At 38.1% G+C, this 14,766-nt stretch overlaps 1 protein-coding gene across 1 annotated transcript; it reads left to right on the top strand.

Moving 5' to 3' along the window:
- The first annotated feature begins 490 nt into the window (after window positions 1–490).
- Window positions 491–14,416, top strand: pitpnab (phosphatidylinositol transfer protein, alpha b). The gene is made up of 12 exons (XM_062433269.1): window positions 491–628; window positions 4,501–4,531; window positions 8,716–8,861; window positions 9,526–9,617; window positions 10,417–10,424; window positions 10,780–10,854; window positions 11,064–11,147; window positions 11,265–11,342; window positions 11,959–12,069; window positions 12,174–12,296; window positions 12,413–12,495; window positions 14,174–14,416. The coding sequence occupies exons 1-11, from the start codon at window positions 612–614 to the stop codon at window positions 12,458–12,460; spliced, it is 813 nt and encodes a 270-aa protein (XP_062289253.1). The 5' UTR covers window positions 491–611; the 3' UTR covers window positions 12,461–12,495; window positions 14,174–14,416.
- The last annotated feature ends 350 nt before the right edge of the window (window positions 14,417–14,766 follow it).

Here is a 14,766-nt window from a genome sequence, read left to right as displayed (position 1 = left end):
GACGCAGAGGGTGTAGCACACTCTGTAGAAAAACAGTGCCAGATAGCGCTAGAAGGAAACGGCACATGACTTATGCTGTAATGTTTTTTTTTGTTTAAAAAAACAATCATTATTATTATTATTTCACATTAGGCTTCTGTCATTTTACTTCTATTATTCTGTTTTATTTTATTTTTGAACCCTCTTTTTGTTAGTTTGTAGGTACTGATAAATCATATAGAACCAGTATAGCCCTTCTGGAAACATATTAAAACTGTCAGTTACATTTTTATTATGTATTTGAGCCTCAGAATCTTGAAGTCAGAACCCTGTGACCCCACCACAACAACCCCAAAGCACCCCTCCTGCTGAACCCTCCTTTTATGTGCGTGTGTAGTCTGTTCTGCACAGGCCTCATCGGTGCTGTGCACGCAACAGCAACGCCGCGCCGTGGCCCCGATCAGGAAGTGAATTTGAAGAAAATAAGCGACTGTGGAGGTAGAATGACATAGAGAGGGAGAGGTGGGAGAGAAGCAAGTGGAGAAAGAAGAGACTAACGGAGGGAGGGATCGACCCTGTTTCTGGACCTGTATTGAGCTGCTCCCCTCTGGGATACACCGCACCACCCAAAAATGCTCATAAAGGAATTGTAAGTAGCTGTGTGTATGTGTGTGCGTGTGTGTATGTGTGTGTGCTGAATGTGTGCGCCTTTATCCGTCTGGTTTCACAGCGCTGACATTGTGGCCAGTCGCCCGAGAGTGGAATTACAAGAGTGCGGCCAGGCAGGGTGATGTCGACATCCCATAACTGTTTGACTCAATGTCCGTCCTCATTTTTCATGAACACGGCAGTCCATCACTTAACGCATTCACTGATTAAACTGAGAGATTTTAAATCTTAGCACCGGCTCGTGCATGGCTGTCTGTCTGTGCCCTTCACAATTTTGCATCACATGCTGAAATCGGGAGACCCTCCGTGTAGGGAATATCATGAAAATGCTAAAATGACAGATGCTTGAGAGGAGCGGTGATGCTGAGGGAGGAATGGTCCAGCGTCCATTCCTGTAATCCGCTGTGGCCATGTTATTGATGCGCTGTGAAGGTGAAACGGCTGATGGAGCATTCCGGCATTTACCTCTGGAGGAATGGAGGAACCGAGGTGTAGAAGGACCCAGGGTGGAGGGATCCTCAAGGGGAGAAGGGGTGGGAGTGGGCAGGTAAGGGAGGTGGGGGCAAAGCTTTGGTTAAAAAAATGGCATACGGTGATTATTTTGACGCACCAGTCAGATATTCCTGAGAACGTGACAGCTGGGCCGAAGGGACGAGATGTAAAGGAAAAGATGTGGGGATTTTTTTTAACACATAGGCCTGGCTGTGCTGTAAGGAGAAGTGACTGAGGCCTACTCAGGATCAGTTGGTGGTTAGAACAAGGGTAAGGCCGATTAATTGCAGATTAATTGTGATATTTCAAATAATAATAAACGCGGTTCCTTCATTTTCATGCTCTGAATTGGTCTTAGACTGAAAGACAGACTCATTCTTCTTCAAGGAGTTGATGACCCACCTGTAAAAAAAAAAAAAAAAAACGAAAAAAAAACTGTCTCGTTTCCCTGAAGTTTTAAGGGTTATTGTATACATCTTTGGGGTCTTTGTGTCTTTGGGGATTTTGCATCCTCTGATTTCCTTTTTTTTCATTTGTAAATGTATCTTTTATTGCCATTCTTTGGCAAGGTCAGGGCTATGCTACTGTAAATTTGCACAAAAGTCAGCTATCGGCAGCCTCACACTAAACATATCTGGTTTAAATGGGCATACATTTATCAACATAGATTTTTTTCTTGATTTCTGTCACCACATGTATTTAATCAATAAATGGCCCAGCACAAAAAGCTCGGGATCAGAGTGATGGCATGGCTAAAGATCTGAAGTGATTAGGGAGAGTCTGGGCCTCAGCAGTCTGCCTGGAAATTAATTAAATCGGTCACGATTAAATGCTGAATGCACTTACACACTGTCAACACACGCAAGCATACGAAGAGACATGTACACACACACACACACATACACACAAAGATACTATCATGGGGGTGAAGAGACATTGAATTGTCTTGTGCTGTAGCAGGCACTCGTAACGCTCACCTGAACCACTGACCTAAATCACTCCTGGTCCACTTTTTTTCCACCACTTCTGTGATCTTTGTCAGGTGTGCAGCAATACAGAAGCCCCTGTATAATATGCAAAGTGATGAAGTGAATGGCATAGAACCAGTGAAACAGGAAGAGATACTGAAGAAGGGATAAGATGAGGAGACAGAAAAGACGAGCAACGCAGGAGAGAAGAGGGGTGTTTGTTTTCTGAAGCAACAGAACGACACCTGATATTCCTGTCAAGACCATTAGACCAAGGAGATTTGCAGAGAGACAGAATAAGAGACAAAGGGAGCGTTAAAGATGATTTAGTCTGTTTTAATCAAGCCTATGTATTTGAATTCTGCTCTGTTCTAATGCTCAAAAATATGTTGACAGATTTGAGCATTGTAAAAGAAAAAAAGATATGCAATGAATGATTTACTAGTAGCTGACATACATTTGTGCAACACTTTAAAGAAAAATGAGTGCAATACTATAACTTCAATTATTTTTTCATTTGAATATTGGCATAGGACTTTATACAGAGCTTTTCACTGTCTGTCTTCCTTGCAGCATCTGCTCTCCCATCCAACGTCTGGTTTGGACTCAGCCCCACATTACATTTAGAGGCGAGTGGGATGCAGGATTATGTGAATTTGGGCATACATCATACAGTTACAAAACAATCAACAGAGCTGCATACTGTGCATTTTGTGGTACAGAAATGCACAAATGTCAGCCAGGAGAAAAGAGGCAGTGCAACATATTAAGTTACTGCTTACATCTGTATGATTAGAGCTTCAGTGATGTGTGTACATGTCTGTACAAGAAGACTCTTTCTTATTTCAAAGGTTTCCTTTTACGTGCACCCTTGTGTCTTTTTCATCAGTTCTGACTTCTCTGTCACCATCGGTAACCTATACCCAGTGATGTTTTTCACCTAAATATGACATAGCCAACACATTGGGAAATATTCATCATCAAGTTTATAAAATTTGCTTTTTTTAAATTTATTTTTTTATTTTACTCCTCATTTCTTGTAATTCATACTAATCTGCACAAAGGGATATATTAGATAGCATCAAATATTACATATTAGATTATGAAATATTCAGAAAGAGTTCAGGTGTGGATGTCATCATTTTATTGGTGGAGTGTGACTTTTTGGGCCACTTGTTAGCACGCTTCATTTCCCAACACTTCTTCAATATATTCATATATTGAGGAATTATTTGAGAAAAACAAAATGTGGCAAAAGACATAACAGTGGAATCAGTTGAATCACCAAATGCTATCTGTTCATGAATAATCATATTTTTAAGATGGAAAATTAAAATATTTTGATTATTAAATAACTGTTATAGCCATTCTGTTAAACACAAATGCCAAACATTTGCTGGTTGAAGCTTCTCAAATGTTCTCAAATTCTCTGCTTTTCTAAACTTAATTTCTTTGGATTTTGGACAGATGATTGGATGAAATGCCATTTGATCAAATCAATATTCAATCTTAGAAATTATAATAGGCATTTTTCACCATTTTCTGACTTTTTATAGACAAAATAATTCATATATACATACACACACACACACACACACACACACACAAACACACATATATGAAAATTTCAGAGTAAATAGGTTTCTTTTTTGCTCAGTTTGGAATCCATATCAAATTTAATTACTGTTAATATAGAATAATGTGGAGTCTTGTTTCCTACTTTGCAAAAATGTAGAAGATTTTGTTGTATCCTCGGTGGAAAGACAGTGTACCCTTTTTTCAGTAAAAGGTCACTTGTGAAGGGCTTATCTGAGTTTCTAATTAGCGTTGGAGGATGTCAGAACCGTAACGGTTTGATTGTTATGTAATGTTTGTATAGCTCATATAGTTCCTCATTACAAACCCCTGTTGGCCTGCTCCACCCATCCTCTAAGACAACATCATAGATAAGAAGCAAGTTTGTCCGATAATTAGTGTCCAGATCTGTGTAGAGTTGAATGGTTAAAAATGTCATTTCCTGTTGTAAGTGTGTCCCTTACTTTCTCCCAGCTAATCAAGTTATTACCATCTTGAGTGTCATAGTAAATTTTAAATTATGAAGTCAGCAATAACTATGCTGTCATGAAAGATACGCTGAAACAAGTGGATTTTTCAAATTTGAGAAATTTTAATAGTTCAGGTTTAATGGCACGATAATGGAATACCTGCCTTAAAAGCCAGAAACACTGTTGCAGGTTAAAATGTTATTCAATGTATGTAAGCTTTCCAACTGCAGCAACAGTCTTCTTAGCAACAATGTACAAACTGGCAGAGTTCAGGAGCAGCAATAGTCTGGTGTGAACATTACTCAATGAGTTTTGAGTAATTTCCTTTCCTTTTTCTTCTCTTTCAGTCGAGTGATTCTTCCTATCTCTGTGGAAGAGGTAAGTTCCATTTTGGTATTATTCAGTACGTGTGTGTGTGTGTGTGTGTGTGTGTGTGTGTGTGTGTGTGTGTGTGTGTGTGTGTGTGTGTGTGTGTGTGTGTGTGTGTGTGTGTGTGTGTGTGTGTGTGTGTGTGTTATAATGGCTAAAAGCTCAACTTTTGTTATCTGATCGATAGTTTCATTTTAATTCAGAAAAGTAAAGAGCAAGTGCTGCTCTCTTTTCTGTAGGCTTTTAGTTATGCCCAAACACATTCATAAGAATTCATCCACCACATATCTACTCTGTGCAGCAGTGACCGCCTTGTGACAAAAAACTCATATTCACACATATCACATCATATTAAAGAAGGCTACAATCAGATAGACCATTGAATCAACATAGTCAGCACCATCTTTCACCTCCCTCTTTCTCACTGTGTCTCTGTCTCCTGTAATCCTCATTTCCATTGCACTTTGCTGCTCTATTCAAGCCTGCATTGTAAATGAGTTACCTGAAACTACTTCCAAGACCTCTTGTGTACTCCCACTGCTGTTGCCCGCCCTCATGCATTATTTCAATTTGCAAGAGAGTAATCGACTTCTGGTAGAGACACTTGATTCGTGCTGTTTATTAATGACAGATAAATATTTGTTTGCTACACAAGCACTTAATCTGCTCTTACACATGCTCAGGACTGTGTGAGAGAAATGAAATACATGATAACCGGATTAGACTGACACATTTTTTCCTGTTCTTTACATAGTCACGTTTTTGTTATGTGAAGTTACATTGATGCAATTCATGAAAACAGCAGCTGCACTTAATATTTTGTCATAAAGCTTCAAGAAACTAAAATTTAAGATGGATGTATTTTCATTTTCATTTTAACTCAAAATCACAAAGCCATGGACAGAGCAGGAAGTGCAGCTGATTTCATCTGCTGCCTTTTCCTGAAAGCTTTAGATCTATGCATGCTGCATTTCATTAACTGTGCCTTTAAGCCTTTATCTCAATATCATAATATAATTTATGAATTAATATAATTATCTCTCTACATTATTGGGCAGTTTCCTCTCAAGCAGTAGACCTGAAAAACTGTATAGTGCCTTCCAGTCAGCCTGCTACACTCTGTCAAAATTAGACACTGTAAAAATAGAGAATTATTATTAAAAATGTGATCCACAATGCCTGAAGACAGCTGAGTAACATCTCCTGTCTCTGGAGCCACGTGTGCCCCCCCTCCCTGCCCTTGAATCACATCCCTCCAGGGCTCCTTTTACTCTGTCTGCCCCTTTACACACTGCAGCAGCAGCAGCAGCAGGCTTCAGTTGTTTCCCAACAAATACCGGTTAAGGAGGTTTGCAACAAACTAAACACTTCAGGAATGTAATGATTCAACCCATCACTGATTTGATTTGATTTGGATTCTCTCAGTTCTTACAGTTTTGCATGAGTGTAATCTTCTTTCACCCACAATTCAATTTGATTCAATTACATTCTTCCAAAGAGTAGAGCAATTGTATCTTCACTCGGGATGACAATGGAATTATCTCTATGAACAAAGGTTCTGTTTTGGGGGGTAAATTTTGAATGAGACGGTTCCAGCTCCTGAAGCCTCATGCTGAAACTCCCTGGAGAATTTGAATTTAATTTCCTGTCTGTTAACTTCTTGCCAAGAGCATATTTTAACCTAAAGCTTTACTTGTGTTGTATTTTTGTGTAAAGTTCAGGTATAACTGGACATGCACTCACCCGACAAGGTGAGGCTAAATATTATCCATCTAGCACTATTACCCAGGAGGCCTTGCTGTTCCTATGCCCCATGTATTTTATTTGCAGAATCTGCAGCTGTTTTAAGGGAATCAGTCTCCAGTTTACATTTGACTTTCTCTCTGTCGCTCAGCAGGTGTGTCTAGTAATTGAATCCACCTCAGAGACCATCATGGTCACAATTGTTCCATCTTTCCAAAACATCTCATTATCTACATTATGTTGTTTAAAATCAGATCCTGTTCCTGCTGCGCAGTTGTCCATTTGTATTTCACTGCTGGTGCTGTGGAGAAGTAACCTTTTAAATGCACACAAATGCTCAAATGGTCATGGTTAAAAGGAGCACTATCTGAAAAGTGACTTTTCTGCTCACCAAGGCTTTTTTTATTTACCTTCCCTACACCCACAAGCCCCAACATAGCTAACAACAGTTGATGCAATAGTGATCTGGCACTGATGCACTGAGCACAGCAAGTAGTTGCCATTTAAAACACGGAGGTGTAACAATAATCTTTATTTAAATTTAGCCAAATAATCTCACCGCAAATACTGTATATGTCAGATTTGGCCCCAGTTATTTTAAAGTTATGGCTATAATGTTATACATGTCATCTGTAATTAACACCAGACTAATCAGCTCTTTGCTTGCTTTAGGTCTATTACTGGGACACCAAAAAAAAGGATTCTGTCACTAGAGATTTGAGATTTCCTGCTGATGTTCAAATTAATTTACTTGGGAGAATCAACTTACTATTTTAAAATATTAAAAGAGACTGATAATGCTAATCAGCTAATGCTGATGTGTGTGTTTCAGTAGCCAAAAACTGCAGCTACAGTTTGAACCATCTTAACTTAGATAAGGAGATTATGTGTGTATGGTTGTCTTTTAATTTACAGTGTTCAAATCCTGTGTAGACTTGAAGTATGTAAAATTGTTTAGTTTGATAGAAAACATTTCAACTATAGAAAAAAACTTTGGGTTTCGCATCAGTCTTACAAAGAAAGAGAAAGAAAAAACTTTCTGTCATCTTTGTGTTGTGACAACAATCGGACAGTGTATCAGGATACATCCACTATACAAGATTAAATATTCCAGTTTCACTACAGATATCAGCTTCAAGAGTCCACATTCATCCACAAACAACAATAGGCATTGTTTCTGTTTCAGGTCAAATGGATGAATAGATTTTATTTAAATGTATATAACTTTTTATTTTGCTTTTTTAATTCACCTTTTTTATTCATTGGATTTGACTGTCCTATGTGTTTTTTATGATATTCTCATCTTTACACCTTAAAACCATTTATTTAAATGTTTTATGCCTCTGCGACAGCCGTGGCTGAAGTCATTACGTTTTTGGGCTGAAAACTGTAAAGGAATTTCTTCAGATTTGGCACAAGCGTCCACACTAAAAATGTGGAGATCTGAGGTCACTGTGACCTCACAAAACTTGTTTTAGCCGTTACTCAAGAATTCATGTGCCTACTATGACAAAAGTTTCACACAAATGTCTTAGGATCAAATGATGAAGTGATGAAAGTTTATATCCAAAAGGTCAAAGGTAAACTTCACTGTGACATCATAAACACTTTTCTCACCATTATTCAACACCATAACTCAGGAACAGAAGGGGAGATTGTGACCATATTTAACATTGGTTGGATACTAAATTAGAAATACTGGTGCCCACCTTGAAATTGTGGTGATTGCACAGATCTTCTGTGCTGCCGGGATGCATCCAAATTTTAGAATTTGTGCTCTGTCAGAATAACCTAGATTGTGAACACATACAAGAAAAATACACTTAATTCCTTTTATTAAATTCCTTCAAAGTCTTTACTGTAAATAAATATGTTTTACATTTTAACAAACAATTAGATACAGTGACAATAACAGAATCATTCAGACTACACCGACTTGTGTCATTCCTAAGCTATTGTAATTATGTTTGTTACTGTAGTATAGCAGAATTGATTCTGCACTCTGGTCCAGCTTTGTGCAGAGGTTACACAGTGGATTAGTAGTGATTAGGTAAAGAAAGGAGCCATTGTTCTGTGTTTAAACACTCACATGCACACTCAGGATGAGAAAGAGAGGGGGTGAGAGCAAGAGAGGGATGAGAGAAGAAGAAAGTATAAAGCCAAAGGAAAAAAAGGGGTAAACTAATCAATCTGGCAGGACATTGTGAAAAAAAGATGGAAGTGTAAAGAGTTTGTGAAATTATGGGGATACATAGACAAGGAAAGTAGAAGGTAGCAATCAGGAAAGGGATCAGATGGAAAAGTAGATCAGTAATCCTTTACTTAAGATCAAAACAGATGAACTGGTGACCTACACATAAAAAATCCCTGTATATAACTGTGAACAATACTTCAGTATGTATTAAGATAGGCGTCAGCTTGATCCAACCTGTTTTTTTCTCTTCTTTCAGTACCAGGTCGGCCAGCTATACTCTGTGGCTGAGGCCAGTAAGAATGAGACGGGCGGAGGAGAAGGAGTGGAGGTGTTAAAAAATGAGCCCTATGAGAAGGATGGAGAGAAGGGACAGTACACACACAAAATTTACCATTTGCAGAGGTAAGCAGTTGTCTGACAGGTTTAAATGCTAACAAGAGCAAGGAGATCATAGAAAGTTCATCCAGGAAGACAACTTTGTTAATATCTCCTTTTCTCGTGGCTCCTATATATTCCTTTTTCTTTTCTTTTTTTGGCTTCAATCTATTATCCCATCACTTTTCAGTTATTTTATTCCTGGGTTCACTTCCTTTAAAGGAATAGTTTGACATGTTGACATCAAATGAGATACAATATGCTCATTAGAGTTGCTGTTTGCTGCAGGTTTTTTTTAAACTTCAAACTTTTCGCCTTCAAACTAAGCTAAGCTAAAGTGAGCTAGCTGTAACATCATATCTAGATACATGCATGTTTGGTATCGATTTCTTGTCTAACTCTTGGCAAGAAAGTGACTGAGCATACTTCACAAAATATCAAACTAATCTTTTAATTGCATATAGAGGGTGTTGCTGCCAGTCCCTGACACTGATGCTAAAATCTGAGAACTGGCTTTCTGTTAAACTACAGATCCCATCAGGTTATTGACAGCGTTTGGCATATAACCGTTTATATGCCATATAAAGACATTTAGGTTGTGTTCAAATATTAAGACACCTTTCAATGGTTAATGGCCATTAAATACCCTCAAAACTCACATCAGTTTGTTCTTCACTCCTCTGTCCTGCAGTAAAGTGCCGTCATTCGTCAGAATGTTGGCTCCAGCATCAGCTCTCAACATCCACGAGAAAGCCTGGAACGCATACCCATACTGTCGTACAGGTAGGTCACACTCACACACACTTACACATGCACACACACACAAACACACAGCATAATAGTTTAAAGCTCTATGGCGATGCAAATATGATGAATCGACATTAAATAATATTTATGTTAGCAGAAGTGACACATACATTTGATGAGTGATTTTCTTCATACTATGACACCTGTTACATAACATTTAAATCTTAGCCATGACAGTTGTTTGGCCATAAGTGAATAAATTTGCTTCATTTGTTCATCAAAAATACAAATTGTTGTTGACACTCTTTTTATTTATTTAGATTGATTTAGATTGATTTAGTTGATATTTCCTCACCAAAGGAAACAATGATGCTAAACATTATCCTCTGCTCTTTCATTTAAATAAAAGTGTGATTACAATTGACTCAAATTACTTAGATGTCACAGAGATGCTGATCTGTCAAAGCACTTGTCGTCCTCTGGGTATCTCTCTCTCTCTGTCTCTTTCTCTCTGGGTCTCTGTCACCTTGAAGGAATAGTTAAATAATTTACTGTACGTCCAGTGAGAAGAGGCATACAATCACTCAAGCCTTTCAGGCTGAGATTACACACACACTACTAGCTGCCAGACAGCCATCTATCATACAAACACACAGGACAGCCAAAGGCACAACCTACACTCGCAACACACACTGACAAATATTTTTTAACAGTTCCCCTTGGCCTCTCTGTAATGTTTAATATTGTAAATTATATTGCTTTTCTCAAATGATCCTCAACATCATTTTTTTGTCTCTCCATGTGCATCTCTGCTTTCTTTCAACTGGCTCTGCAGTTATCACTGTGAGTAAAATTTCTTCTATGTTTGACATTTTAAGTGTTAGCAAATCAACCTGAAAGTTGAGAGAGAAATTTGATCTATTTCAGTGAAACAGCAGCAGTGGTCAGACACCGTTACTCTGTGTGTGTGTGTGTGTGTTTGTGTGTGTGTGTGTGTGTGTGTGTGTGTGTGTGTGTGTGTGTGTGTGTGTGTGTGTGTGTGTGTGTGTGTGTGTGTGTGTGTGTGTGTGTGTGTGTGTGTGTGTGAGAGGATACTGACCAAAGCCAATTGTGTGTTGTGCTTTTTCACTTGTTCACGCATTCCTCTGTAGAGTCACTGTTTCCTCTTCACTCAGGATTATTTCTCTTTTCTCTGCAGAACGAGTATATGAAAGATAACTTCCTGATCAAGATTGAGACATGGCACAAACCTGACATGGGACACCAGGAAAATGTAATTAGTAAAAATAAATACTGTAATGAGCTGCAAACATGACTTTACTTTAGATTGATTTAGACAATCATGGTTGAATTTTGACTGTGGATCCATTTACTTACATTTTCACTTGCATCATTTGAGTTTTCCGGAGCATTTTCACTCTGAGCCTTATGATCTTGTCTCTGGGCTGCCTGCATCTATCTGTTCTCTCTGGTTCTTTTCAGGTACACGGTTTGGATGCAGAAACCTGGAAGAAAGTGGATGTAGTCTATATTGATATTGCGGACAGAACCCAAGTGGAGCCGAAGGTAAAAAGCTTGAGATCCATACTGAGACTATTACTGTACTGCTATAGATATCTTAGGTCTTGTGTCATCTCGTCCATTGTTGTTCAGTTCTGTTTTATTTTTCTTTTCTCTCTCCAGGACTACAAGCCAGAGGAGGATCCCTGCAGGTACAAGTCAGTGAAGACAGGACGAGGCCCTCTAGGACCAGACTGGAGGGTACAGTGTCATCATGCTTAGCAACTATGATGTGTAGTCACAAGGGCTGGCTATCAGTACTCAATACCTTTAAGGTATAGATTGAAATAACCCAGTACCAAGTAGTATCGAAACTTCTCCAGTCAAATGATACCTGCATTCAATCCTTTTTGTGCCCAGATCTAGAAAAAAAATACTAGCACTTTAATGCAGCATGTGATTGGCCCACCACTGCAGCAGCTACAACCCATACAGTCTGTGGTGATAATATGTCATTGTACAGTTTTGTATCTAAGAAATATCTATTCTATCTATCTCAATAATCTGAACAAATTCATTTGAATGGTGGCATTTTATGCAACTGAATCCTTCCATTTACATGATGGGTATCAAATGAAGTAAGGAGAAAAAAGGCATCAAATGAAGTACTATACTTAAAGTACTAATACTTCAAATGAAGTATTAGTAACAGTGTCACCCAGCCCTAACAGGCACTGTATAAAAATTAAACATACATGGAAAATATTGGGCATTTGTTGTTGTTGCTTGGTGTTGTTGCTGTTTAAAATGTACTTCTTGCCCAGAAGCCTTTGTTATCAATTCAGAAATGTGTCTGTATATATTCTTGCACTTGCAGAAGGAGCTTCCCAATAAGAAAGACTGCCCACACATGTGTGCCTACAAACTGGTCACTGTCAAATTCAAGTGGTGGGGCCTGCAAAATAAAGTGGAGAACTTCATCCAGAAGGTTTGTTTGGACTGTGATACACACCAGTTTGTCACTTCACTGCAATGTTTGACATCCAGTCATCCAGTATGACTTTCTCTTTATTCTCCTCTGTTGTTTCACAGCAAGAGAAGCGTTTGTTCACCAACTTCCATCGTCAGCTGTTCTGCTGGATTGACAAGTGGATTGACTTGAACATGGAAGACATTCGTCGTATGGAGGAGCAGACACGGAGGGAGCTAGATGAGGTAAGCAAAAGAGCATAAGGAAAAAGAAGCGGTGGAGGAAGCCAGCAAGATCCCTTTAGATCTGATTTCATCTGGTCCTGTATCTGTGTATTACATGCTTCTCATGTGTGCATTAGATGAGAGTGAAGGACCCAGTGAAAGGGATGGTGGCTATAGAGGACTGAGGTTGTGTTGGACCGTGAATGCTGCTGCTCATCAGGTGAGAAGAAAAAGTGCTGTTTTTAAATTGATTGTGTTGATTTAAATTACTTAAAGAATTATCAAATTTGTTGGCACATACTTTTTTTTCCTGCACTAATCTGATTAGAGTCAGGCTGATACCTTAGCGTGGCTGATTTAATCTGCCAATTCTAGCGTATCACAATCAGGTGTATTAGTGAAAGTAATAAGAAATTGCAGTACAGAAATGCCAATGCTAATTTAGAAACAGTATTGCTATTATGTAGTTCTTCCAACAAAAGAACTGTTTATTCAACTGTAAAATGTCCAGCTCAGTATATGGGTCAATGACGTGACCCTACTTTTTTTGTTTTCATGTGGTTTAGTCAAATTTAAAGGGGTTCAAATTTGAAAATAAACGTATGAATAACTTGCACACATTCTTTTCTTGTGGACTGAATATAACATTTCTGCTTTTAATCCATTTTGAGACAATATATTAGGGGATGGCAAAAATGTCCCAGTGGTGTAACCATCAAATCTTGAACCCAAAAATGCTTGAATTCTCAATAAAACACCATATCAACTAGTTTGGCATAATCTTACATTATCACCCTTTCATATTAAATAAAGGTTAATGGAATACAATTGTTCTAAATATTAAATATAATTTGGAGAATCATGTCAAGTCAAGTGAACCACATTAGGTGTCTTAAAGTGTCACCACCATTTTGTTAAAATTGTGATAATTCATTAGAATTCATTTAAATGAATATTTACTATATAAATGCATTTCAAATATTGAGAACAAAGCCATGTGCTTACACAGGTGTCGAGTTTAATATGTATCATTTTTTATTTTTTTAAATATTGCAAATGACATTTCAAATGACATAAAATCAACATAAACACAAAATATACATATTAAGAAAAAATGCATGCTTTTAAAACTATTTTTAAGAGATTTTTGAATTCTGAATCTTACCAACCCTTATTTGTCACTGACCCATATACAGCATTGATATCACAATTCCTAAAGCTGTAGAACAAGCTATAACTACAACACTGACATATTATAATCAGGTCATTATTGCACAAGTTAGCAAACAGTTGCCCATTTACACATCCAGCAGAAATATAACATTCATATATCCAATGTTCACCTTCCGTTAAGCTCTGTTTCAGTTTCTACCAACTGCAGAGGGAAATATCTGACTCTTTAGCAGCTAAGCGCTCTGTTATGTTTGCTTAGTAATTGCTAACTTTAGCTGTCTGCCCTTTTGCGGTGTGGAGCAGGTTTATCAGAGATTTTTTGCTGGACCAAAAAAGCTGCTGTGGGTGGAAATGAGGTTCGTGAGAGCGATGAACCAAAACAGTGGTCACTGAAACAATGAGCAGAAAGACAGTGAAACGGTTGGTAGAGATTAGGGGAACTCCACAGTGTGCTTTCTTTCACAGACAAATCTAGTTCTTATATCAACAATATAAATCCTTATCAAAAATATTTTTTTTAAATTAAAAAACTTGACCAACATACTGTCTTCATTTTTTTTAAATCTCCCAATAAGTCCAGTGTCGGTCAGGCCATAAATCTCTAGATTTGAGTGAAGCATGCCAGTAGAGATGCATATTAATGCAAGAAAATGTCAAGACTTCGGACAGTGAAAGTGCCACATGTTAATGTTTTATACCTCTCTCTGTCTGTCTGTCGCTTTCAGACCAGTAAACCCAGACACCAGCGGATTCACATTCTCCTTCTGTTCGAACTGACACAACGTCTGACCGGCCGGTCCGAAACCCCCTCCCTCGGTACAATCTGGTTTTCAGGGACCTGGACCCAGTAAATCCTAGTTTTCAGCTGATCTCCTCCACCCCATCCCACCTCCCCATCCCATCTGTCTCTATTTGTTTTTCCATCCAGCGTCCCCATCTTATTAACTGCTCTGAGGCCTCCAGTAGCAACACTATAGATCTTGTCCGTCAGTCTTCTCTCTCTTTCTCTTTCAGTCTGTTCTAAACTACAGAGAATAGTGTCATTATCTCTGCATTTTAGGATTTATTTCTATTTGAGATATCCCAATGGTGTATATTTACAGTATACAGTATATCGGGGAGCTGAATAATTGTATTGAAAAATATATATACTGTATATATATATATAAATATATATATAAACAGGGTTTTTAAAATGATTTTGTCTGTAAGTTTGTCTGTGGATGTTTACTTTTTCCAGACCAAGCTGTATCTGCTCAGTGATGCGTTTTAATCTTCTATAATGTTTTTCTCTTTGGATTTGTCATTCCTCCTTCTC

Source organism: Scomber scombrus, chromosome 14 (genome assembly GCF_963691925.1).
Source record: "Scomber scombrus chromosome 14, fScoSco1.1, whole genome shotgun sequence".
Classification (NCBI taxonomy): Eukaryota; Metazoa; Chordata; class Actinopteri; order Scombriformes; family Scombridae; genus Scomber; species Scomber scombrus.
The sequence above is the reverse complement of the archived record's forward strand: the minus strand, read 5'-3'. Positions and strand labels throughout refer to the sequence as shown.